The 24316-nt window shown below is 53.1% G+C and overlaps 9 protein-coding genes across 9 annotated transcripts; 3 read left to right on the top strand and 6 right to left on the bottom strand.

Moving 5' to 3' along the window:
• Positions 1-203: 203 nt before the first annotated feature.
• On the bottom strand, positions 204-2024 carry Z520_04896 (pre-mRNA-processing protein 45; the record flags this gene model as incomplete). Its single annotated transcript, XM_016775400.1, has 2 exons — positions 204-1823; positions 1887-2024. The coding sequence occupies 2 exons, from the start codon at positions 2022-2024 to the stop codon at positions 204-206; spliced, it is 1758 nt and encodes a 585-aa protein (XP_016633443.1).
• Positions 2025-2312: 288 nt separating this feature from the next.
• Z520_04895 (uncharacterized protein) lies at positions 2313-2825 on the top strand (the record flags this gene model as incomplete). Its single annotated transcript, XM_016775399.1, has 2 exons — positions 2313-2543; positions 2685-2825. The coding sequence occupies 2 exons, from the start codon at positions 2313-2315 to the stop codon at positions 2823-2825; spliced, it is 372 nt and encodes a 123-aa protein (XP_016633442.1).
• A 555-nt stretch (positions 2826-3380) lies between these two features.
• On the bottom strand, positions 3381-6020 carry Z520_04894 (uncharacterized protein; the record flags this gene model as incomplete). Its single annotated transcript, XM_016775398.1, has 1 exon — positions 3381-6020. The coding sequence occupies one exon, from the start codon at positions 6018-6020 to the stop codon at positions 3381-3383; it is 2640 nt and encodes an 879-aa protein (XP_016633441.1).
• Positions 6021-6795: 775 nt separating this feature from the next.
• Positions 6796-8300, bottom strand: Z520_04893 (uncharacterized protein; the record flags this gene model as incomplete). Its single annotated transcript, XM_016775397.1, has 2 exons — positions 6796-8030; positions 8084-8300. The coding sequence occupies 2 exons, from the start codon at positions 8298-8300 to the stop codon at positions 6796-6798; spliced, it is 1452 nt and encodes a 483-aa protein (XP_016633440.1).
• Positions 8301-10762: 2462 nt separating this feature from the next.
• On the top strand, positions 10763-12049 carry Z520_04892 (uncharacterized protein; the record flags this gene model as incomplete). The annotated part of the gene is made up of 1 exon (XM_016775396.1): positions 10763-12049. The coding sequence occupies one exon, from the start codon at positions 10763-10765 to the stop codon at positions 12047-12049; it is 1287 nt and encodes a 428-aa protein (XP_016633439.1).
• Positions 12050-12530: 481 nt separating this feature from the next.
• Positions 12531-14094, bottom strand: Z520_04891 (uncharacterized protein; the record flags this gene model as incomplete). Its single annotated transcript, XM_016775395.1, has 2 exons — positions 12531-13822; positions 13905-14094. The coding sequence occupies 2 exons, from the start codon at positions 14092-14094 to the stop codon at positions 12531-12533; spliced, it is 1482 nt and encodes a 493-aa protein (XP_016633438.1).
• Positions 14095-17099: 3005 nt separating this feature from the next.
• Z520_04890 (uncharacterized protein) lies at positions 17100-18305 on the bottom strand (the record flags this gene model as incomplete). Its single annotated transcript, XM_016775394.1, has 2 exons — positions 17100-17853; positions 17881-18305. The coding sequence occupies 2 exons, from the start codon at positions 18303-18305 to the stop codon at positions 17100-17102; spliced, it is 1179 nt and encodes a 392-aa protein (XP_016633437.1).
• A 1959-nt stretch (positions 18306-20264) lies between these two features.
• Positions 20265-20915, bottom strand: Z520_04889 (uncharacterized protein; the record flags this gene model as incomplete). The annotated part of the gene is made up of 1 exon (XM_016775393.1): positions 20265-20915. One exon carries the CDS (start codon positions 20913-20915, stop codon positions 20265-20267), a length of 651 nt encoding a protein of 216 aa, XP_016633436.1.
• Positions 20916-23316: 2401 nt separating this feature from the next.
• Z520_04888 (uncharacterized protein) lies at positions 23317-24063 on the top strand (the record flags this gene model as incomplete). The annotated part of the gene is made up of 1 exon (XM_016775392.1): positions 23317-24063. The coding sequence occupies one exon, from the start codon at positions 23317-23319 to the stop codon at positions 24061-24063; it is 747 nt and encodes a 248-aa protein (XP_016633435.1).
• Between the last annotated feature and the right edge of the window lie 253 nt (positions 24064-24316).

Genomic DNA, 24316 nt, shown 5'->3' with positions numbered 1-24316 from the left:
ATGGGAAGGTAAACGGCGAAAGGGAGGGAAAAGGGGACAAAGGCCAAAATTGTTCAACGCAAGGCATTGAGTCGTGGGAAAGAAAGAGGTATGGGAATATAATGTTGATTCTCCGTTTGATGGCCGTCCTGCTCAATGCTGACACACTGTACCTGAAATCTCCGGCATACTCCAGCTCCAGCACCACAGCTTCCACCGGCATTCTAGTCATCATCAACCCTCGCCCTCTTCCTCTGCCGTTCTCTCTCCTCCTTCTCCCTATCCTCAGCCTGCTCAAGCCCATATCTCTTCTTCGAGGCCCCCTCTCCACCGCCCGCCCTAGCCGACGCCTCTCCAATCAAACTATCAATCCCAAATGGATCGTCCTTGTCTTTCTCGAACTGGACAGGTCCCGCCTCCCGCTCCGCCACATCAGCACCCTTGAATCCTTCCTTAGCCCTCCCCAATACCTCGAACCTGTTCGACTTATTAATTTTGCCCATCGCGCTCTCCGCAGCTTCTTCGCCATATTCTTCGTCATCCTGGTTTCCCGCCGAAGGGCGATAAATGCTATTGATGGCGTCGTGCGCCGCAAAGAGGGGTCTGTCGTAATGTTGATCCTCGTTGAACCCGGAGTCAAACCCGGACGTCTGGTTGAACAGCCGCGAGTCGTACATGGTCTCTTGGTTCTGCGTCGGTTTCGCGAGTCCCAGCGCCACTTTCTCCGAGATGTCGCGATTCTGCTCCCGCGCCATCATCTGGATCCTCTTTTCGGCGCCCATTCTCGACTGCCGGAGTTGTCGTTCGTTCTCTTGTCTGCGCTCTCGTCGGGCCCGTTCTCTTTCGCGAGCCGCCTCGTCCTCGCTGTCACTTCGGGAATCATATGATGAAGCTGAGTAAGATCGTGACCGTGACCGCCTTGTGCGTGTTTCCCCACCACGCTGTCTCTCTTCCCTCGCCTTCTTCGCCATCTCTCGCAAATGCTCTTCCTTTGCAAGCTTCTCCTTCTCCGCCAACTTCTGCTGCATCTGGGCGCGGAGCCGGACTTCTTCTCTGGCATGCCGGTCGGCCGTGAAGAGAGCTTCCGCAAACTGGGCGAATTTGTCGTTGATCGTGACATCCTGTAGTCCTCGTCCGTCCGCCGCCAGTCGCTTGTCCAAAGGAACCGTGTAACCCTTGGGATTTTTCCAATTCGAGATCGGCGGTGGTATCCTCCACGCCTCTTGGTCTTCAGCCGTTAATTTTCGGGGTGGCGAGTGCATGACCGGCGGCGGCGGAGACGGCGGTCCACGGGGGATCTTTTTGTGCTTGAACTTCGGAGGCTCCATGGGATCCTCCTGTCTCTTGACAATCTTGAATATCCGATCGTTCTTCTTCGAGTTGTCCCCCATCTGGTTCGCAGGCGTGTATCGCACGTAAGTCGGCTCTTCCCGATTCACACCTTTCACATTCTTGGGTTTCTGAGCCGCCACAGCACCGGACACCAATTTCTCCAGCGCGAGTCTTGTCCTTTCAGCCGTGGCTTGCGCCTCCTCCGCGGTTGGTCTGTCAAGGCTCAAGTCGCCAGCGTCCGCCCTCTGTCTCAGCGGGATCAAATCCTTGAAACTGGAATGTATGATCCTGCCTTCGCTGTGGCCCTGTCTCGCAATGGCATCGTATTTGACTTTTCCTTCAGCGTCGACCTGGATAGCGAGCGCATTCGAGGTCGATGCCGTGCCCTTGCGACCCATATCGAGCGGATACTGTGCCACTGGGATCTCGGGAAAGGCACCGCCGTCGCCAAAGTCTTCGGCGGAGCGGGGTCGCCATCCTGATCGTTGACCGTAGGGAGGTGGTCCGGAGCGCTAATAGAAGAAAACACAAGTCAGCATGTCGGTGTCTATCTGCAGAAGGCTGTCACTACCCACCTTTAAAACAATCTGAGACTCATCGATCACGCCGGGTCCCACGACCCGAGGGCCTCGAGGTTGAGCGTGCAGCGGCACCTCTTCATGTTCGCCCGTATATTTCGGCTTCGGTAAAGAGGCGAACAGACCTGTCGCCATGATTGTGAAGTGTTAGAGCAGCCGGAAGAAAGTGTGGAATAGGCAGACAAACTTGGGGGAGAGTTGAAAGTGCAAAATGATGCAAATTCCGATATTGCGGGGGACCGTCACTTGTGATCTGCCGTACAGCATTTACGGTGAATCATTGACTGAGAAAAGGCAGTTGACGTCTTCCGACCGAACCTCTCCAATTCTCGTAGTGTCTCCAAATGCATTTTGTATTTCTCATCCAAAGTCCATCCACGAGCTCTCCTTTGAAACAGCTTCAATAGAGTTTACCAAGTCAAGATGGGTTGGTTCTCTTCTTCGCCCACGCCCGCGCAACCTGCTGCAGGTACGTTGGTCTCGTCCCTCTACCCTCCACTCTACAAATTCCCGCGCGACTACCGAGACGCAGGGAACCGGGAAGTACTTGTAAAGCTAATATACTCCGATACAGTCACGCAGCCCTCAACGCCCGACAATCTCGCCAGCTCGCTCAAACCAGCGTCGACAGCAGAGAAGACGGAGAAAGTAAAGGTACGCCACCACCACCACATAATTGCGTGAATCCGACGGATTACCCCTCCAGCGCCTCATCATCCTGCGCCGCAAGCATTTCTGTCCATCGCCTCACGGAACCATTTTGTCCGGCTAACGGTGCTTCTGGAATATATCTAGCCATGCTGCGTGTGCAAGGACGAAAAGTCGCGGCGGGACGAGTGCATGCTCTTCTCCCGCGCCGAGGATCCGCAGGAGGACTGCAAGGGCCTGGTCATGCAGTACAAGGACTGCATGGCTGGGTATGGGTTTAAGATATGAAACCAAAAAAAAACAACCCGGAAGAAAAGGCAGCTGTGGCTTCGAGTCCAGCTTGGCACATGTCCCAATCCCATTCTGTTTCGAGCGGGACTGTGTTCTGCAATGACGGCCATTGATTGATGATCGGAGATCCGTGTACACCATGCCTGGGAACTGCACAGACACGAACGAGCATTTGGAGGGGCGCTTTGCATTGCTAGGCGCAGCAGTCTCTCGGTTTGGGATGTATAGACTTTTACAGAAGGACTCGGCAAAGGAATGCATGGTCGGCGCATCCGTACCATTACTGCATAGACTGACGAGAATTTGGGGGTATCATGGGGTTTTGCAGGTAGTTCTCCGTATGTTCGCAGCACAGATCTCTCTACTCCCACAAACAGATAATGGGAAATTCAGGCTCTATCGCCATCCTTCTTTTACAATCGCAACCGGATCAAGAGTCAACGCTGCTCTTGGTCACAATACATCCAGACATGTTTCTGGCGCGGCCATTGTGTCCTATAACCGATGCTGCAAAGCCTCCATATTGGATATCTCCTCCGAAGCCCTCCTGTATCACAAGGACGCCAGTAGACTCTGCATGCCCACCTCCAAATAATCATCTCTCTTAAGCAGATACGGCCTGAGATTCTCTTTCCCAAGATTCCCCAGGACCGGGCCCCTCAGTCTCTCCTTCAGTGCGTCGGGATGCAGCACAAATACACTGGCCAGCTCACTCAGCACCTCGAGACTGTTCTTGAAGGAAGCTCCTCCTCCACCGTTAACCGCATCAGCGTCGATGCTGTTGGCACCGCTCTCGCCGCTAGCGCCACTCCCCAGTTCCCAAGATCTGAGAAGCTGGACGTACCGAGACATGTCTCTCGCAAGCATGACCCCGCCAATTCTATTGACTTGGTACTTGGTGAAGTGCTGGAGAAGTTGACTGCGAAATCCCACCGCAACCTCCATCAACAACACGCTGAGATTCGTGCCGTCGAAACTCTGCGCGGCTGTATCGTGGAACAAGGCCAAAAATCTACACACGCTTTCACAGGTCGATGTTTGAGGCTGTTCCAAGCTCGGCGCCTCCGTTTCCTGCCGGGGTCGGAAATCCGCGCGGTTCTGGTTGGAAAGTAATCGCGACGTCCAGTTAAGCACACCGTCGATGGTGGCTTGTTCAATGTTATTGATTTGATCCTCGATACGGACCGTCGCTGTACGGGCAGCTTTCTCCATCTCTCGCCGCGTGGTTAATGATGAGCTAGCTAAGGGGATGAGAAGGGTGTTGATGCAGGACTGTACCAGATGGGCGATGTGCACAGCTGTGCGAAGGTTGGAAAGGTAGGAGAGGTCGGGCTCTCTTCGTGTATTTTCAAGAGACGAGGCGAGGTCGGCACAAGCTTCGAGGGAGACCTCGACATATGACTCCAGCAAGTTCTTCAGGACAAGGTTGAGGAGGGCAGCGACGTCCTTTGGCGTTTCTGAACCGCCACCCAATTCGAGACCCCGTCTTACTCCTTCAGCGAGCCACTTGAGCATCCTCTTTGCGAATACAACATTCAACCTCCCGTCTTCCTCGTCGATTTCCACGTCCGGCTGTGATTTATCGTCGCCTCCCGTGTTCTGGAGACCAGCAACACTCAACAGAATCCTCTTTTGCGTGGGCGACATCTTCTCCAAGTCCAGGGACTTAACGTACGCGTCAGTGGCTTCTCTAGCCGATGCGAGGAGTTCCTGACCTCGATTGCGGATCGCTGCGAGGTAAGTTTTCGGCTCTTTTTGGCGTCGAGAGTGGAAGAGTTCGAACTTGAAAAGGAGAGATTTGTAGAGTTCTTGAAGGTTGTGTTTTTCTTTGTCGATGTATGCTGAACCACCAAAGTAGGGGGTGAAAAGTTCATCGAGTTGCTGATCAAGTAGTTGACTTGTCTGAGAAGTCACCGGTTCAGGATGCTCCGTCAACCCATGTGCCTTCAAATCTTCGACGAGGACACTGATATAGCTCCTCGCGGCTTGCAAAGACCTCAGATAGGCGAGTGTGGATTCCGATTCCGCCTTCTCCAGCACCAATTCGAGCCTCTGCTGTATCGATTGCTGGAAAACTCTTTGAACAAATTTACCCAGCACTTGTTCCGGGTAGGGGAATGCTCTTTTGATGATGGCCGATTCTTCCTGAACCACGACCTTGACTTCGTCGATCAACGACTGCAGGCCAGGTTCAACGCCCGGCAACTCGGCGTCTGGGTCGGAGAGCCGAATCCAGGTCTCCTGATCCCCGCCTATCTCCTCAGTCATGAGATTGCTTCGATCGATGAAGAATTGGTGTTGATTGACAAATGCCGCCTGGACAGAGGCTCCGCCATTAAAATCCTGCAACACAATCGCGCAGTTCTTCATCTCCTCGAAATTTTGTCGTCGGTAGAAGTCGTCGAACAGCTTGAGCATATCGTTCTCTAATGTCTCGATGAATTTCTCGATGACTTCTCTGGTGTTGAAATTCCGGCTTCCCGTCACACCGTTCGTGATGCCGACCTGCTTGTTCGTCGTTACGCCATTGGCCTGCCCATGACTTTTGGGATCTAGTCGTTGGCTAATCCTCAGTAGCTGACGGGCGATATTGGCCGACCTGATCTTCCCTTCTCCAGTGCCGGATCTTCTGAGATTCTCCAACAGGGTGACCTCGCCGCGGTTACTGACCTCATCCCAGCACTCAATCAAAAAGTGCGCATCCAGGGCTTTTCTCCTCTGTCGATCCAGCTCTTCTATTCTGCGCCCAGTTTCCACGGCGACATTCCCGCCCCATCTCTCCCCTCTGTCGCTCTTCAAGGAGGTATCGAGTTTCTGAAAGCTCTCGATCGTGGAATTGAGCTTCCTGCCCAGTGTCTCGGTATTACTCGCATGTTGCGCTTCAGCTCTTCTCACGGCAGCGGACAGTTCATTCTCGCGCTGCTCCAATTCGCCGGACAGTTCATCGAGACGTCGCGAGGCCTGCTCGAACGAGCGAATCAAGGGCTTGGGGTCGAAAGGTGCGCTGGCGGTTCCATGGGAGCGGCGATGAGCGGCCTGTACGCCCTCGGTCAAGGATTCGATGAAGTCTTTGGCTATAAAATCCCGGCTGGAGAAGTCGTCGAGATTGAAGACCGGGCCTTTGGGGAAGATGGTGCGGTGGGCGGGTTGGTCGGAGGGGTGAGAGGACCCGTAGTACTGCTGGGGGTCCATGGTCTTGTCACTTGGGGATATTCATCGTGCGACCAGATGGAATGCCACAGTGCCAGAGCAGTGACGTCGAGACTGTTTGATGTGCACCTACAGGTATAAATAGGTGAGGTTTGGTTTCATGGACTGCAGAACGCGCTCAGTTGCTGGAGCCGGCACAGGTCTGTCAGCGTTCGCAGAAAGATTCCTCCGGCACCGACGCCAGCCTCGCCCCTTTCGGACCTCTTATCACACAATTCATTAACAGATGTCATGTGTATGGGACTTCGATGGATAGCTTAAATCATAGGAACGTCGATAGACTTCTTAATGTATAGTTATATTTCTTAGATGGTTCCTTGCGCTCCTGTCCTTAGCTATTGGAGGTTCTTCGCTTACATTGCGATCAAAGGGAACTGCACACACTTTGACCGGGCACTGTGCTCCCACCTGGCCATCTGCTCCAAGGTGATAGTCAAGAGCTTCTCTCTTGTCATGCTTTATGCCGTAGCTCGTGGCTCATCTAATCATTTCTGGCCCCTTGATCTTTTGAGGCACTCTCAATGTCTTCCTGTCACCAACATCATGGACAGGGGGAATCTCAATCTGTTCCACTTTTGCCAGTATTTTCAGAGCATCGCTTGTTGTGCCTTTGTTTTTCTCCCGCAGCCTGCGAAATCGCAAGCATAGTATCCGACCGAAAGTATTGCTTACATCAATATTTTGCCACAAGATCATGAAGCGGAAGGTGTGCTCCCATCGCAAGATCAGATCCAACTCACCTTTTGCGCGCCTGTTGTTACATGGTCATTTTGACGTCTTCGATTTCCTTCCCACCTTCAGTCGGTGCAAGCGTTTCGCTCCTGATTCTGTCAATCCTTGCGCCGTCTTCGCGATCATCGGTCTCCATCTTCTCGTCTACCGGTGCTTGCTGCACAGGTTGCTGCTGCTCCCGATCCACTCTCTTGCCCAACTTCTCACACCAGCCCTCTGCGCTGACAAGGGTATCGTTGACGACCCGACTAACTTGAGTCATCATATCCAGACCTTCTTGGGCCAAAACCATGACTCTCCTTCCACTCTTGACCGCTTCAGAACTCGCAGGGCCTGTGCCGTTGGCTGGGTCCTCTTCCCCGCCTGCCCTGTTCGCCAGACTGAACCGTTGAGGCAGACTGATCAGATGTCTGTGCACCAGTTCTCGAGCGTTCTGGGGTAGTGCGCCGCCCGCGTATGCCGAGACGATTCCAACAACGTGCTTAAGCGTTTGCAGGACATCGGCTTTTAATGCTGCAATACGCGCAGACAGAGCAGCTTGTCTTCTCTCTTCTTGAGTTTGAGTCACGTTCGCCACGGACATGGTGGGCGGCTGTTCACCAGGAGTGACGCCTTCATCCCACCGCTCGAGTAGATTTTTGAGGTTCTGGATGGCTTCCCCGAGTCGCCCGTTTGCCCAGCGCAACCAACTGAGACAGTACCGTAGGCTTCGAATGGACTCTTCACTCATGGCAATGCCCAGGCCGCTTGTGGACACCATGAGTTGTTGTCGCCAACCCGGCGGCGGCTGACGGTCGTCACGGCTTTTGAGAAGGACCTGCTGTTCAGTGTAGGGTGGTGAGCGATCACCGGCGCTGTAGGCGGGCAGTGAATCGGGGTAACCCGCCTCGGAAGTTGGACGGTGGGTGCCATCAGAGGAGACGTCAGAGTAGCCTTTCTCGACATCGGAGGGTTTATTCGATGGCCTCCCATCGCGCTTGGGTTGTAGCGCCCAGCGTAGACCACCCTCAACACCGGATATTCTGGCCACCGTGCCTGCGATCGGCAAGCCAACATTCCTCTCAGTCCATTCTGCGCCCGGGATATAAGATTGTGTAGTTTTATAGGCGGACAGAGAGCCATTGATCAGAGGGCGTGCCCAGGGATATTGGCTTGTAAAGAGTCTTAGAAGGGGCTCCGGTTGGTCTGAGTCGAAGGAGGTGTGAGACTGGACAAGGGTAGGAGGTTGCTGTTGGTGAGATTGCCTGGGGGAATGGTACTCTGGGGGTCGCATGTTAGACAATGTCACGGGGAACTATGGGGATATTTCTTACTCTGAGATAGGTTGTTCAGGGTCTCGGCGGCCTCCATATCCTCGATCGACATGCCTGAGAGCACACTGCCTGCCCTCGTAGAGCGATCATCGGATCTCATCATGTCAATGTCGATGGACGCGCGTTTATGAGAGTCGGCGGAGGAACGGTGGGCGGAAAGCGGAGGCGAGAAGGGTGGAGGGATGGCGTAGGGCGGATTTGGCGATTGCGAGTCCATTGTGTGTGTGGAGGAAAAGGTGAGTCGGGTTGAATGCGGTGGGCGGTACTTTGGCCGGAGGGAGAGTATTTGGGGACGGTAGGACTGTGAAGTGGGAGACTCCTACATGGTCGGTAGGGTGACTTGAAATGCGACGAGGGACGGTGGTGAATATGCGACGTGAAAGCGGTAGGTGAGGAAGTGAGGAGGTGAGGAGGGGAGCAAGTGAGTCGAGTTGAGATTGAGGAGTCTAGGAAAAGGACCGGAACAGTAGTGCCGTGTATGTGTGTATGTGTGTGTGTGGCAGCGTGGTACTGGTCATCACATGGGGTGTCCAAGCGGTCGGTCGAGGCAGGACAGGAAGAGGTAGCAAGTGACGGGAATTAGATGGACGGTTGACGGTGATGCATGATGTGGTCGGGGACTTGAAGACTTGGGGACTTGGGGGAGAATCGATCACATGCTCCTGCAATGGTTTTTTGGGGCTTTTTCGGGCCAACGCTTGGACATGCCGAATCCCTTCCCCGATTGGCTGACAAGCTGTTGGATTCCAAGCTTCCTTTTTCCTTTTTCCGTTTCCCTTTTTGCTGCTCCCACTCTTCAGATACTCTACCGACTCGCCGAGTACCTGGCGAGCTGGCCCTGCTCGGTACCTCTAGTACCTCTTGGGTGCCTCTGACCTGCTCTTGGGTGCTAGGTACCTCCACCTCTTACCTTTCATTAACTCTCTTTCGCTCTGCAGTATCTGTGATCTGCTTGAATGTACCATACTCCTTCGTGCTTCAACTCTTATCTCTAGCATGTGCACCGTTCCAATCGCCACATGCTCGCTCATTTAGCATGTGTTCTTATGTCATCTCCACTCCTTGCAATCTCTGATCTGGGGCAAACATGTGCTCTTTTCCTTCTCCTTGGCTCCATCTGGTCGCTATTGTGCGCATATGTTCTCGGCAATGTCGGAGATGATCGACTGTGACTGCGACTGCGACTGCCATGATCCTGTCATTTCGGCAAATTGTTGATCCGGACAACGTACCCTAATCCCGATTCTGGCGCTTGAAAGCTGACCGCAGCTTCGGAAGTACCGAGTAGAGATACTCTTGTTCGCCAGAGTCAGTGCAACAAGGGCATGCGCTCACAATGTTCCGATATCGCAGCCTGGAAAAAGAAGTGCACCGTCTTGATTTCCTTCCCACAGAAAAGAATCATGGTCAGAGGTGAATTTATCATGGCAAGCAACTAACTTGCTATCGTGCAGCAACGGTACAGCGCCTGCTTCTGATCTCCAAACACTCTGCCCAGCGAGACTTGAGATTGTGATTGAAAGAGAATGGATTTCAAACATCCAACAAATAATTATGGAGTGAACAATCTTGACCGCGTGTTTCAGAGCGCAAGCCATATCGAACCTGAGAAGACCTGTTGAATCACCTGAAGATTCATGCGATGTCTGTTACGCCGACCTGCGAGCTGCACGCTGCCGACTGACAGATGCCATCCGGTTGGTACAAGGCTGATCCTCTTTCCCCGTCTTTCTCCTCCATGCATGGCGTCCAGTCCGAGAGCTGGTAGTCTCGCAAGCCTTTCCAGACAACAGTGGTTCTGGGTGCCCAAACAGCGAGAGCGACTTTGTGCTCCCATTTTTCAAGAACCATTGAAAATTGTCAGGGACGTCCCATGTTGGTCTCCTCAGTATCGTGGTCATGAGAACAGAGTCACCGAACGGATTCCTAATGGAGCATGATAGCAGAGCTCAATTGCTGTTCACTTCTCCCAGAGATTCAGCTCTCCAACAAACCGTGTTTTTCCCCGCCCGGTTCCTGACACGCCCAAGCTAGGTAGACTGCCAAGGACCATAGCTGTGCTGAAAGGTCTGCGTTTTCAGCCAGCCATCTCAAGGGGCTTTGTTGCGCGTCTAGCCCTAACGCGGATTCTCACACCTCGTTTCGAAAGCTGAATCTCTAAAGGAGCAGGTGTTCGTCCGCTCCATTGATTTGGATGAATAGAACGTCCCAACGGTAGAAGACAACTATACTGATGGCCCAAGGCTACTTTCTGAGGACAGTCGACTGGTCAGGAGAAGCAGGAACAGGAATCCAGTGTAATGCCACATTGTTTCCGTTTCTTCTCCATCCCAGTGTCAGCTAATCGCTTTCACCTCCTCGCCAGGCCATCAGCGATCGAAGATGGAGCACGAGCTGGGTTGTACAAGGCTCGTAAGACGGCATCTGACCACAGGATGCCGGCTTCAGCTGAACGATGCTATAGCCAACGACAAGCATGCATCGAGCTGCAAATGCCAGGATTTTGTTGAACCCAGTCTATCCACGTCTGATCCCACTTATATCAGAAGCAACCACCCTCCCGTTTTGTGAACCTGGGATCTAAAAGCTGCCAAAGCCCTCTCTCTCTGTCTTCTCTTGAATTCCTATTTTCCGAACCATCATCAAGCATTTCCTACCCCTTACTTGCATACTCTAGCCATGGTCAGCAGAGTCGGGAACTGGCTGCCTGATGATCCCAAGGTACTCAGAAAATGGGTAAACAAAAAAGTGCAACAAGTCAAAGCGAATCCTCCTGTGCGGTCCGATGTGGTTAAGGAATTCGAGGACATGGTGATCGCTGACCCCCAGCTGTACATGCTGTTCAATGAAATGCTGGCCGAGGTGCCCGCCAAGTACGAGAAAGACCCGGCTGGGCATCCTGAGATTCGAGACCTCAACCTGCTGTTTGACGTCTTTGACAGCATACTGCTCGAAGCACCTTCCTGGGATAGCTCTGCGCAGGTCGGCACTCCCATCAACGCCGTGCTCGACTGGCCGATGGGCACCAAAGCTGGCTTTGCGGCATTCTTGAATCCCAAGGTCAACCAGCAATTCCAGAAAATGCTGACAACTTGGGCGCAATTCTTGGTCGGTAAGGACTCAACGCACACCTTGAATACTCGCGAAGGCGGCTGGTTCTCGCAGACCGCGCTCAATAGCCCTCACATGAAGGACCTCGTCGAGGACTTTGGTGTGGATATCACGAAGCCAGCGGGCGGGTTTCTGTCGTGGGATGCCTTCTTCACGCGAGAATTCCTGGCGAATCGCCGCCGCGTCGCCTTCCCGGACGACCAGAACGTCATCGTGAGCGCCGCCGAAGCCACGCCCTTCGCGGTCCAGCGGAACGTCAAGCTCCACGACACGTTTTGGCTCAAGGGCCAGAGCTACTCCCTGGATCACATGATGAACAACGACCCTCGCGCCGAGCAATTTGTCGGCGGCACCGTGTACCAGGCATTCCTCAGCGCCGACAGCTACCATCGCTTCCACGTGCCAGTGTCCGGCCAGATCGTGGATAAGCCCGCCATTGTCGCGGGGACTTACTATTCTGAGCCGCTGCTCACGGGGTTTAGTCCCGATGACGGCCCAGCAACCCCCGATCCGGGTGCGGACGAGGCTTCGCAGGGTTACATCTCTGCGGTGGCGACGCGAGCCGTCGTCTTCATCCAAGCCGACAACCCTCTCATAGGCCTCATGGCGATTATCCTGGTGGGCATGGCCGAAGTCTCGTCGGTCGAAATCACCATGCCGCCCGGGAAGCACTTCCAGAAGGGCGAACAGCTGGGCATGTTCCACTTCGGCGGCTCCACGCACTGTCTGTGCTTCAGGCCCGGCGTGAACCTGCAGTTCAACTTCCCGGATAACATCCCCGGTCCGGACAATACCATCCAGTGGCCCGTCAACAGCGCGCTTGCTTCGCTAGTTGTGCCGACCACCGCTGCTTAGACGGTCAAGCTGACGTATTGTCCAATTGACAGAAATGGGACGGACCTTGGATTGTTCGTCCTCTGAGAATTGGGGATGCTGGCATTGGTGTTTCCATTTCTTGTCCTTTGGGCAGTGATGTTGATAGGAAATTAGTAATGACTTGACGATCTTTTTCTCTCAAAACCTTGACACTTGCACAAAGAAAATCCTCATATCATATGAGCAAAGAACACAGTCAACCCGAGAGGGGACGCATGGTACACGAAAACGGAGGCGAGCAAAAAGCACGCAAAAAAAATCTTCTCAGTAATAAAAATTATAGTGAGGCTGTAGGATACCGCTTGGGTAGATGCCCATTCATTTACCTAAAGACAAGTAACCAGCAACCGCGCGTATATACCAGAGTCTATATTACCTATAGACACGAATAAGGTAGCAAAGACTAGATGCAGCCAATATTATCATCTACCAAGCGCATGATGATTGATCGCCGATGTTTTCACACCCAACGCAACATCTTCAGCTTCGGCACCACCTTCCACAACACCCCCCAGCCGCCCAACACGGTCGAGAGGCCCGTGAAGATGATGAGAGGTCCGTAGGCCGTGTCATACCCCGGGCCGTGGGCTGGTGTAGAGGCGATGCTAGCCCCGGCCTTGAGGAGAGACACACCGGCCAACCCACCACCGACATATCCGATGCCCCTTGCGCCGTTGAACAAGCCGTACAGCATGCCCGAGTCGACGGCCTCGTTGCGCATCGCGGCCTCGCGCTCCAGGTCGTTGATCACCCCGCCCCACGTGGCGCTGTACCCGCCGGCGAAGAAGCCAAAGGTCATGGAGAACAGGACCAGCAGGGCAAAGGTCCCGGCGCCGCCGCCACTGCCGCCGCCGCCGCCGGCGTGCGAGGAAGTCAAGCCCCAGAACAAGAAGGTGGACAGGGCGGAAGAGATGGCGGAGATTGCGGTGACGGTCGTGGCGCTGAGAGATGGGAAACAGCGGTTAGTCGAATCCGAGGACAGGTAGCCGAAGAAGGCGGACGAGATGATTCCGGGGAGGTTGAAGAGCGTGAGGAGCAATGTTGCTGATGTCTGTGATAGCTGTGTCACCTCGGCAGCGTAGGTGGAGAGGTATGTCTGCGGGATGCCATACCCGGAGCTCTGCAGGATGGTCGCGATGCTGTAGATGTAGAAGGTGCGGTGTTTGAGGAAGTGCCAGGGGATGCGGCGTGAACGGTGCGCGCTGCTCGAGGCCGAAGCCATGGTCGACGGAGGCAGCGGGGTCGTCGGGATCATGAAGACGCCAACCAGACTACTCCCCGCCGCAACAGCCGTCCATATCCTCAGTGTAGCGCGGAAGCCGTACCGGTCGAGCAAAGCGCGCAGCAGGAACGGACAGGTCGAGCCGACAATGTTCTTGCACGACAGGACCGCCCCGTACGCGAACGCCCGGTTGCCCGTGTTGAACCACTCCCCCAGTGACAGCGTGGTCGGGCTGTAGATCAGCGCGCAGCCCACCGCCGCCGTGACGCCCTGGGTCGCGACCAGGTGCCACACGTCGGTGCTGAACGAGGACAGCAGGAAGGAGACGCAGGTGAGCGCGGCCCCGGCAAGCGCCGCAATCTGCCGTCGCCGGGCCCATCGTCTCGTGAACAGCGCGAACAGGAACGGCATCGAGAGGTACATGACCCCGTTGGACGTCGTCCCGATGATGCCCGTGGTTTCCCGACTGCCCTTGAGCGTCCAGTTGCTGGAATAGTATTCCTGGAACACGCCGTAATTCATCGCAAAGCCTGTCCGTTTTTTGGGGGGTTTTGTCAGTTAGAAACTATAAATCAGCCAATATATATACCGGTTCTCCTAGACCCTACCTACCCCATATTGGCAGCTGCAGGATCGAGGAGCCCACGAGAACAGAGGCCCTCTGCCTCCCTGATATCCGCTGCCTCGAGCTGCTCTGGTCAAAATTTGGCGCGACGTCGCTGCTGTCGCCGTCTTGGGGTCCTGGCTCGCCGCCGTCTGAGGGCAGCGACCCCCGTAGAGCAATGCTGTCGGTTTGTGGCATTGCGAAATTACCCCTGATGAACTTGGTTGTTATGGAGGGGGTGTGTAGCGAGAATGGGGGGCACACGACATCCTGCCTTTTGAAGTAACGGCGCCGGATTGGGCATGCGTCATAATAGTATGAGAGAATTTGTCGATCATCTTCAATGCTACCCAGGGTAAGCTTTGCTTGTAGCCCGCCCTGTAACCAGCGCTAGCAGTCGTTCGTAGGTAGGGGCCCTCCTGCTCTTGATTCTCACTCGCTAGCCGGCTAGTCTTCCGAGATCGGTCCGTTCTCGTCTTCGGTGGTATAGCTAGGTATCAACGGAGCAGTGCTCAGAATTCGGCGGAAGCCGCGAGGAGAATCGGTCCCAGGAGCATCAACTAGAGTGGACTCTGGATGGCATTTTCACCACGGCGGCGACTCAAAAAGAGCCAGAACGACAATGAAACGATGACGGCTCGACGAGCAACATGACTTCCAAGTCAATAACGCCTACGTATTGTTCGCCATGGCCTTCGTGATGGTAAGATGGCCGCAGGATCATATAATCTGCTTGTATGAGCCTCATCTCGTGAAGGAAACAACTTCTGCAATATCATGTCCTATAGCACGACCCAACATAAACAATTGCTGCCTGATACATCTCTCGACTGAGTAATTCGGTTAGAGTGAAACACCCCATCCAGCTTCGTGAACTGTGACGCAGTCTAATAGATGACTTGCGCAAGTTCTGCTCGCAGAGCGAAGTCCTGCTGCAGGAAAGTGTCTTCCAAATACGCTCCAGAGGAAGAGATCCAGACCTTGTCGGACCTCCAAGCGAAGACTGCAGGATCGGCAGATCTGACATGAACTTTGTACAGGCCTGGAGGAACTGCATGCATTGCCTTTGTGCAGCGGGAAGGAAGCCAAGGTGAGTAGTTTCCTTCTCCGTTCGTCAAAGAACCACGTCGCATGAGTTCGGCAAGCATCAAAGCTTCCTCTTTCATCACTACCGGCCAGAAGAAAGCCATCATCAACAGATCTTTGGTTTTTCTTCAAGCAGGTCGCGACAGGAGCGGACGTTCCTCGATAAATGGCACGCTTGCGAAACTGCCACCACTGAAAGACTCGTTCCAGCTGATCAGACTTTAACAAAGCGTTCTGATCCTCGTACTCTTCCAGCAGTGACAATTCTCTCATCCCAGCGCAAACGGTCCCGGGCAGGAAGGATGGTGTTGAAAGTCTTGAGATACCAATGAAACGTGCAATAGGCGGCAGCGACTATGGAATTCCGGGCTCACTGCTTTGTGCATCATCACTCATGCAATCTTTTGCTTACACATTGGCATAGGTCAAACTTTGCTGGCTCGGTTCATGGACGGGTCCGCAACATTATAGTCTAGGCCGACCAGAGCATGGACCATCATCCCCAACTTTGCAATCGAAAGAGCCTCCAGCCGTCCATCACATGGACGATTTCGTATCCGCAGACGAGTGCATATGAGCCTCCCTGAGATCGGACACATAGATGCGTGGCTGCGAGCCGAACGGCAGCGCTTCTCACATTTTGAGGCCTCCATGGGATAGCGAGAGACTCTGAGTTTCAACTTGCTCCTGAAGACTTCTTAGAGCAGGCGCAGGGCTCTCCCTAGGCAAGGCTGACAAAGACTGGACAAGCGAAGTTGATTGGTTCTGTTGAATCGTGGAGCGGGATCAGAGAAAGGTGGCACCATGTTCAAATTGATTCCCGATCACGCTTCTCCCGGCTTCCGGCATTGTGTTAGTTCTGACGCTGAACCACGTCCGAAGGCCATGCAGTGACAATTTGCATGGTGCGACTCCACTTCGCAAGGGTATACATGTTTCAGTGAGATGAATGACATGCCGGTGTGGTCGAGCAGACCCCAAATTCCCTTGTGTCCCGGGATATAGTTGTACGTTTAGACCTTGAGAGTGGTACGAGTCCCTTTGTCATCTGACTCGCCTTCTTCAACGTCTTTCAATGCCTGCTTGGTCATCCAACGATAGCGGGGGCTAGCTGATTCCTGCGCTCATTGACAGCTCGATCGCCGATAATCGTGCGACACGTAGGCAGCATGAGAGCAAAGCTTAGCTCCTGGGCAGTTCCTAAGCATGTCTGCATAGTTGTTTTGGGGGTCCGTAACCGGAAGTAATACTGGTGTATTCCGATTGCATCTCGAGGAGTCAGGAGTCACAGCGGCTTGTAAAAATGCTTGAGAAGAGCCGTGTGGAAAGGTCCTGTCGAAACAGGGCAAAGAGGTGAGAACATTGCGTATCCTCGCGGTTTCTGGAACACGTTTTCGATGGCGGCCTCTTACTGCTAATCGTGCGAAAAGGTGTCGGTTGCCAGTAAGAACTTAAATACGGCCCCAGTCGGTAGGCGCATCAATCTCAGCCGTCGATACGCATTTGGTTCCCTGCCGAATACGACAAGTGCCGCGATCCCAATTCAGGCATTGTAGTTGTAATCGGCAGGTGGACGGCGTGCCGTTCCGCCTGAGAAATGTTTACATTTTTGTTTCATCTGCACCCGGGCGATGTCCTTGGGAGGACCGAGTACAAGCCGACGGGACCCCGCTTCTCGGAGCCGACCAAGTAATCATTACTCGTGCTCAATGGCCGTTTTCGGTGCTCCTTCTAAATCATTTAATAGTCAGCGCTGGCAAGGCCCGGCCACCTGCCGGCTGAGTACCTGTGACTTGTGAGAGCTTTAGGTATGTACCTAGGTAAGGAGGGGTGCTCTGTAACTTGTAGACCACGCGTATTGGCTCGAGTAGTTGCGCTTTCCGGCATCAACTCAAACAGCCATTTCGGAAAGTCCACCGTTGGCGGAGAGTCCACTGTTTTCGCGAAGTCCACTGTTATCGGAAAGTCTGCTTTTGTTCCTGTGTGCGTAAACGGGGACACCTTCTGCAATTGTACCCAGCTGGGGGATCCGATTACGCCCACGGAAAGGTGGCCAGAAGAAGGGCAAGTTGATGCTGCAGTGTTGGCGAATATCAGAAGGCTGATAAAGGACTTCTTCAGGGTGATGGCGATGAGTTCGGGGTGAGCTGTTCGTCCCACCAAGCTCTGGTGACTTGCTCTTCCATCGAGAGAAATTCCACTTCCTCTAAATCTTCTGCCTCGATGTCAACGTCGACGCTGATATCGATGAGCAACCAAGCGCGTAGCGCTGCTGTCAGACGAACTCGCTGATCCACATGCAGTAGTGCGAAGATCTTAAAACCATTGATCTCGTAAGTGCAAAGATCAGTTTCCTTGAAGATGGCTTCCTCCTTCTTGAAGCATTCACTGTAGCATTGCTCGCGAACCCAGTCCACAATAGACAGCGTAGAGGTCCCGCCCAGGGTATTGGCAGAGTTGGAATCGAAGGCAACTTTGAGTTTCTCCAGGAACAAGATCTTCTCGCGAAGATTATCCCTTCCAAAACTTGCCAATGTCATGTTCAGGTCGTAAAACAATGCGAAGAGCCCTGCTTGGTAAGTGTACACCCATTCGGGATCACAAGCCGCGTTCATTGTCTCACAAGTGTAGGTCGAGAAGAGCGCGGACTTCTTGATTGCGATGTACCGATCGAGGAGAGACTGTTCCGTGGTAGGTTCTTTTGCTTGCTTCTGTGGAAGAGCTTGAGCCTTGTGGTTGGCATCGGCGCTCATGTGATAAGTGGTATAAGCGTGGCGGACCAAGTCAGCGTGGTTCTGCTTCGACCATGCCTGCAAGCGCCTCCACTTGAGGAATACCATGGTTTTGATAGTCTCAAAGTCGCTGAATGACCTGATGCTGCAAGGAACAGACACGTACATTCTCTTGAGGGTCGAAAGTGACAGTGCAGTCTTGTCCGCATTGACGACGAAATATTCCAGTGCCCCCGGTCTTTGCAGTAGAGCATCCAAGGCTTTCAAGTGTTCCTGGGCAGCGTCTTTGTGGTTCATGTAACATTCAGCCGATATCGCATATCGTAAAGCTAATACGGCCGTCTCCAGGTCAAAGTCAGCATTGTTCAAGAGCGACCTGAGCATCCCATATCCACTCGCTCTGCGTTTCAAGATGGAGTGTTTGAGAATGTGCGCGTTTGGTGGCTCCTTGATGCGTTGGGCCATTTGCTCTTCAGCGATTAGAAGGATCCAATGCAGTGCCGCACGAGATTGCTGGATTGACCGAGCTGCAGGCACTCTTTGCGGGCAGTACAGGGCATCTTTATGGAAACCGAACATCTGAGTTTGCATGTCGGTAAAATCTTCAGTGCCTTTCGGTCAGCAGTGGAATGAATAAAAATCAAGCGGAAAACCAACGAGGTGGACGTTGAGACCATAGGAGACGCACAGTAATTGAGAAGATATTTCTCGTAAATGTCAACAGAGTCACCGAGCTGGAAGAATGATCCCAGAGGTCCAAATTCAGGCGATGAACAGAAGGAATGATGTTTTCCATCCGAGGATCTTCTGATGATTATTTCGGAACTACCTTCATCCCCCTTCTTCAAACGAGGGATATCGACAGGAGTAGCGTGATGCCTTGCAGGTTTGTTGCCTTCGAGCCCTGTAGACTCGGTGGACTCGGAACTGCGACGGCTCTCTGGTAGCTCCAGAGGGAAACCATTGGTTGGATGTGTGGCTCCATTGACGTCTTGCCATGTAAACGGAGAGATCTGCTCGGGGCTATTGCTGGATGCGCGAGAAGCGTCCGGGTGGGGGCTTTCCAGGACAAAGTCGACTTGCAGCGACGGCGACTGTCCAGACTCGTTCGTCAGCGACAATGTAAAGTGGTAGAGCTCAGTAGGCAGCTCTCATTTCCGCGATGATACTCTGACACTCACGATTTTATTGACAACTGCGGAATTGTTGCTGTTTTTCCGACGTTGATGTGAGAAGCGCGCGACGTGCGCGTTGATCCGGGACAGCCTTCTCCTGTTCGGTCCGCCATTGTCACCCCGCCCCGTCTCGTTGACGAAATGAATAATACCGGATGCCATTTATTTGAGGAAGCGCTGAATGAAGATCATTGTGAATTGGCAAAGAGCCAGATATCAAGTTCAGGATTCGGAGAAGGCACCGGACGTTGGGTTCAAGTGGGCGAGAAGACGAATCTCAGAGTAACCACGAGTGGACTAGCAAATGTTGTGCGCGACCAGCAATCAGAGAAGACTCAGAAGAGGGGTCAACCATTCGCAAGTACCTCCTACTACCTAGTAATACTTACAAACACTACCCGTTTCGGGCTCTACTGAAGGGGGAAGACTAAAGGATGGACTTAGTAATCCATGTTTATCCCCATGGACCAATTGACCGCTGCTGTGATGATGCTCCTGGCTGCACATATTAATCCTTCGCCAGATTGCTCAAGGATTCGATCTTTTTCCGCTTGCAGAAAGCTGGTGGTCAGTGGCCCAGTACATCGATTACCACGGCTGATGAGGACAAGCTGTCATAGGGAGAGTGCGGTGGATATCCGTTGGGTCGTCAGGTGAGGTTTCATGCAGCAGACACCTGCATGCAGTAGACAGAGAGCATCGATGCTCATCACCGCCCAGACAAGTTGTTCTGATCGGAATTCGGCTCGTTTCAATCTGATGTGCGGGAAAAAGTTCAAGATCGGTCAAGGGGAAGAAAAATCCAGGCGTCCAATCTGATGTGCGATCCGTCTCAGCACGGCGGTGCAAATCCTGCCAGGCCCCAAAAATGGGGGTGAGAAGGGTTCGGCTTTTTGGGGAATAGGGACTACCTTGGGTACCTAGGTAGGTAGGAACGGAGGGATGAGGAAGCGAAGAAGCGGAGGAAGGATTCCAGAACTTGAAGCGCACGGCTGGCACCCACTGGCATGTTGAGAGGTGCAACTTGCCAAGCTCATGGGGCGGTAACCGCAGTAGGCAGTTCTCCACGAGCTGTCGAATTAGGGTCATATCCGCGCATGCAGAATGGAATACATACGGGGGGAATAATAATCTTTGTCTCCATTGTCCTATCTTCGCAATACTCGTACACTGTCAGAGCACCATAGTCCTGTGTTCCCTGGCACATAGATTCAACCAAAGTGCCCTTCCAATATGGCCAAGGACCTGCTTCGAGTTCCTAATCCTTTCAATCCTGCTTCCCATCCAGTCTGTATTCCTTCATCCTTGATTCCCACCCGATCCTTATTTTTTCAACCCTGCTTCCCATCCAATCCGTTCATACTCGTCCAAGATCTCAGACGAGTATATGCTCAAGCATAGAATCCACCAAGGGCTTGAGATCATCCCCATAATGTCTGCTTCGTGTCAAAGTCCGCCTCGAATACCAAAAGGGCGGAAACGGTTCAAGACTCGGAGTGGGTCTTGGTACAGGTCGACGCCGTAGGTGTTGTTGTTGAGGTTGTTGAGATTGTTGCTGCGGCCACTCCGACCGAGAGTCCTCCTCTTCTGGGACGACGGATATAACGGGCATCCGGCGCTCATCTAGAGCACTGGCTGATCCACTGGCCCGATCGTAGGAAGGCCAGGGGACAGCTTCAGTAGGCCAGGTGGCGTCTTCCAAGTCATATTCAATTATTAGTGTTGTGCCATAGTCGGGCACGGGTCTGATGATTGGTGTTGGCGGTGGTGGCTGTGGGCGGGGTGGTGCTGGGTATCGTATCAAGTCCTCGATCCGTCCAATCGCTGGGATCAAAGGGACCTGGATGTCCTCGATCCCATCCTCGTCGATTTCCCGCATGGGTATGGGGCGGTGTGGTCTGCGGCCCTCCGTTGTTGGGACCGGAGGAGACATGGGGCGCTCAAGTGGAGGGAAAGAGCACGCCTGGTCGAGAGAGGTGGTGTTAGAGGTAGTTGTGCCGTTGTTGTTTTTGTTGGAGGACGCCATGTCGAAAAGTGTAGATGAGGTTATGTTGTGGAGAAAGGCTGTCTGAAAGGGAAGAAGTGTTGAGTGACTGTTGAGATCGTGTTTGTTGGTGTGAGAGGCGCCAGTGATGTCGGTGGAATATAGCAGTTGGTGAGTAAAGTGCCGTGATCTGAAATCAGTTGGTCTGAGGAAGCTGCTCTGCTGCAAATTCGTGGGCCTCAAAGGGAATATATAGAGGCTCTATCGTGGTCCTCGTCCCCACTTCGAGTCGTCGACCCAAAAGCTATATGCTTGTTGTTTCAATCGATCCCTTGGATCTGGGACGGTACCACACGCACGAAAGTGCTCAGAGGTCGATCTCCGCCCTTGGAAAACCATGTCTCGAGCATAGTTCTTGGGTCGCTGGCTAGCGCGTTGCGACCTGGGGGGCTCAAGCCACCTACCTAGGTATTCATGTTTGGGAAGATACTTGTGCAGGCTCATATCCTCGTTGCAGCACCAACAAGAGAGCAGCCGCACATAGAAGAAGAACTGCTCTATACCATGCTTCATCTGACACTGAAGCAGCTCGTATCCGGTCACACCATCGAGGATCGAAGGAGATCTTCCATTTGGACTTTTTGCAGGGCTGAAATTCTTTGAAATTCTTGGGGCGACGATCCGCGTCAAGATACTGGTACCTTGCCGTGGACTGTAGCTCAGCATCCGCCCGAACAAACTTGGCTGGTCCCAGCGGATGATTTCAGACACAGTGGCACGATTCGGTGGATTATAGAACATAGTTTTCACTGTAAGGTTTTTGGATGGAACGGACCAATATCCCCGCGTTCGTTCCAACGGAAATTCTCTGTGGGATCCATTGGATATCAAGCGCAAGGTAGATTTAATTCTGCGCAGAGTGGCAAATCAGATGCCCTCTCAAACAGTAATGTTGTGGCGATGCGATACCTCGTAGCAATCACTCGTTCGCGCTGCTCAGCATGTGTCCAAAACACTTGGCCAAGGAGCGTTCCAATGGTTCGGGAGGAGTAGATTGTTCTAAAGCATTCACTTGGGATGAAAGAAGCCTTTACTGCCTCGAATTTTGCCGGAACTGGCCCGCAATGGCCTGCAATATCTTGTGAATTCTGCAAAAGATCAGAGTGTCCGAGGGAGTCAAGGTCACCTAGTTCGCCACCTCGCACGCCCCATGTTTTGTCGCGCCGTAATCCTTCCCACGGCGCGGCACAGATGCAGGGACGCATCTCCTGGTCGGTTATCCCAACATTTGAGGGTGAGCATCCTTCCAATAAGGATAACAGCAATGCCCCTGACGACAATATTTGCACATCTTAATCGACTCTATGCTCAATGTATCCCTGCCTTATCCTCTGCTTGAATACCGTGGCTCTGGTTGAGATAATCATCGTCAATTTGGGACTGGAGGGGGATCGGGGAGCGGATTTGTTGGCCGTGGCCTTGGACGAAGCAGAATAGGAACATCGTGGGGTTGGTTCTCGCCCTGGAAACAAGGGTCAGTGCTCAGAAGCAATTTATTGTTGTGATATTGACCCACAGCGATGGGCTGGTGCTTTGATTCAGACACCGGTTGAGTTGGTTGCATGGCGATCTTGGTGGGCGGAAATGAGAATGGCGAACTTGTAACGAACTAGGAGAGGAGCTCACTGATCAAATCCCCAAGGAGCTGGACGTTATCCAGCCCTTCGCCTCTGCAGTATCAACAGATCAGATCGCAGGGATAGAGAGGCAGTAGGGTTTGATATAGACGATGTTGGCAGGGAGGTGACACAAGGATGATCCAACCAGCCTCCCCTTCCCCTGCAGCTCTACCACTCCCTATATCCTGTCCGACAAGGGTCACACTGTCCCACGAATCATGCATTCCACAATCTGATATCCAAGGTCACTGGCGTTATCCCTCGTCGCTTCTTTCCTGGAGTCTGAGTGACGCTGTGGTGTGGTCGAAATGTCCACGGCCTTGCCACTCTGAACTTTGTCATGGTCCTTTCTACGCCCTCCAGAATCCTCCGCAGCCTAGAAGGCCGTATGAACCAGCGCAGATACACACCGTCGCCTGGGTTTGCCTCTTCCCTGTGATCTGCAGTTTCCACCGAGGAAATGACCATGGCTTCCTCTAATGGGATGATGAAGCGCTCTTGCCAGCTTACAGGAACACAGATTCGATATCTCGACTTACTTTCAACTATCGGGTTTTCGCACTCTTGTTGTCCTTGACAGGCGTACTCTTTTGCTCACCTCACCATCTCCAATCTTTGGCTACTTTGTCACTCTTTTGGCAAACAAATACTCTTGACGACACCAATACCGCAAGATCCACTCCTTGAGCACCGCAGATCTATTCCCGGAGACCAGCATTGTTCACCAAAGCCTGGCAATATCGCCTCAAGCACCACCTAGCAACATGTCTTTTATCCTCGATCCACGTGGAGACTTGCCTCCTCCCAATATCGAGCCGACTTCGTACTATTTCGCGCACCATCACAAACGAGCCATTTCTTATGGTCTGCCCACAAAGAAACCCAAGAAAAAGCAGTGTTATGATTGGATCTTCTCAACCGCCTCCAACGTCCACATCGCCATCGATCGTGCTGCTTTCAAGACATACGTCTCCTTCAAGTCATATGTTCTCACAGTTTCTGATCAACGCCAGGTGCCGGTTCAAGGCATTGGGACAGTCGAACTCAAGCTCCGGCGAGAGCCCGGAAGTCGAGACAACCACACCATTGTCCTGGAAAATGTCTTGCATGTCCCGTCTTGGATTTGCAATGTTATATCAGACATATACTTTGTACCCGCTACCCTGTACGAGCACACATGGACTGAGTTTGGCGTCAACCTCTTCTTCCGAGACAAGGATGTCTTTAAGGCTTGGGGTTATACTGAGAACTTCTGTGGTCTGGACCGACTGGTGCTGTCAAAAGGCTATCAAGGACGCAGCCCCATGCTCGAAGACCACGAACGCGAAGTGTTTTCTGTGAGCTTGACTTGGCCGCAGAGTCAGAAGGATAAGTGGGCGAACTTCGTTGCCGAAGAGATGAAACGAGAGGCCACGCGCATCGAAAAGACCTCCAAGAAGAAAGTCATCGAGGATGAGAGGCAAGGTCTGAAACGGGAGGTCAAGAGCAATTTGGGAGAGAACACCAAATAGAACCTGGTGCCAGACGCCACGAAAGAGCCGCAAAAGCACAATAGAAGCGAGTTTGGTGAAGCCAGTGGCGGACCGGAGATACTTCCAAGGGGATCCAGTCTGATGTTCGACAAGATTGGGCTCTGACACGAAGACCTGTGGTCCTTTGTGTGCGAACATCAAATACAGACCAACGGCAAGTCTGAAGCCACCAGTCGGAATAAGGTGCAAGAATCCATCGGATCAGATATCCAATATTGATATGCCAAAAAGG

The sequence above is a fragment of the Fonsecaea multimorphosa genome, assembly GCF_000836435.1.
Source record: "Fonsecaea multimorphosa CBS 102226 unplaced genomic scaffold supercont1.8, whole genome shotgun sequence".
NCBI classification, from domain to species: domain Eukaryota; kingdom Fungi; phylum Ascomycota; class Eurotiomycetes; order Chaetothyriales; family Herpotrichiellaceae; genus Fonsecaea; species Fonsecaea multimorphosa.
This window is presented reverse-complemented; position numbering and strand designations above follow the sequence as displayed.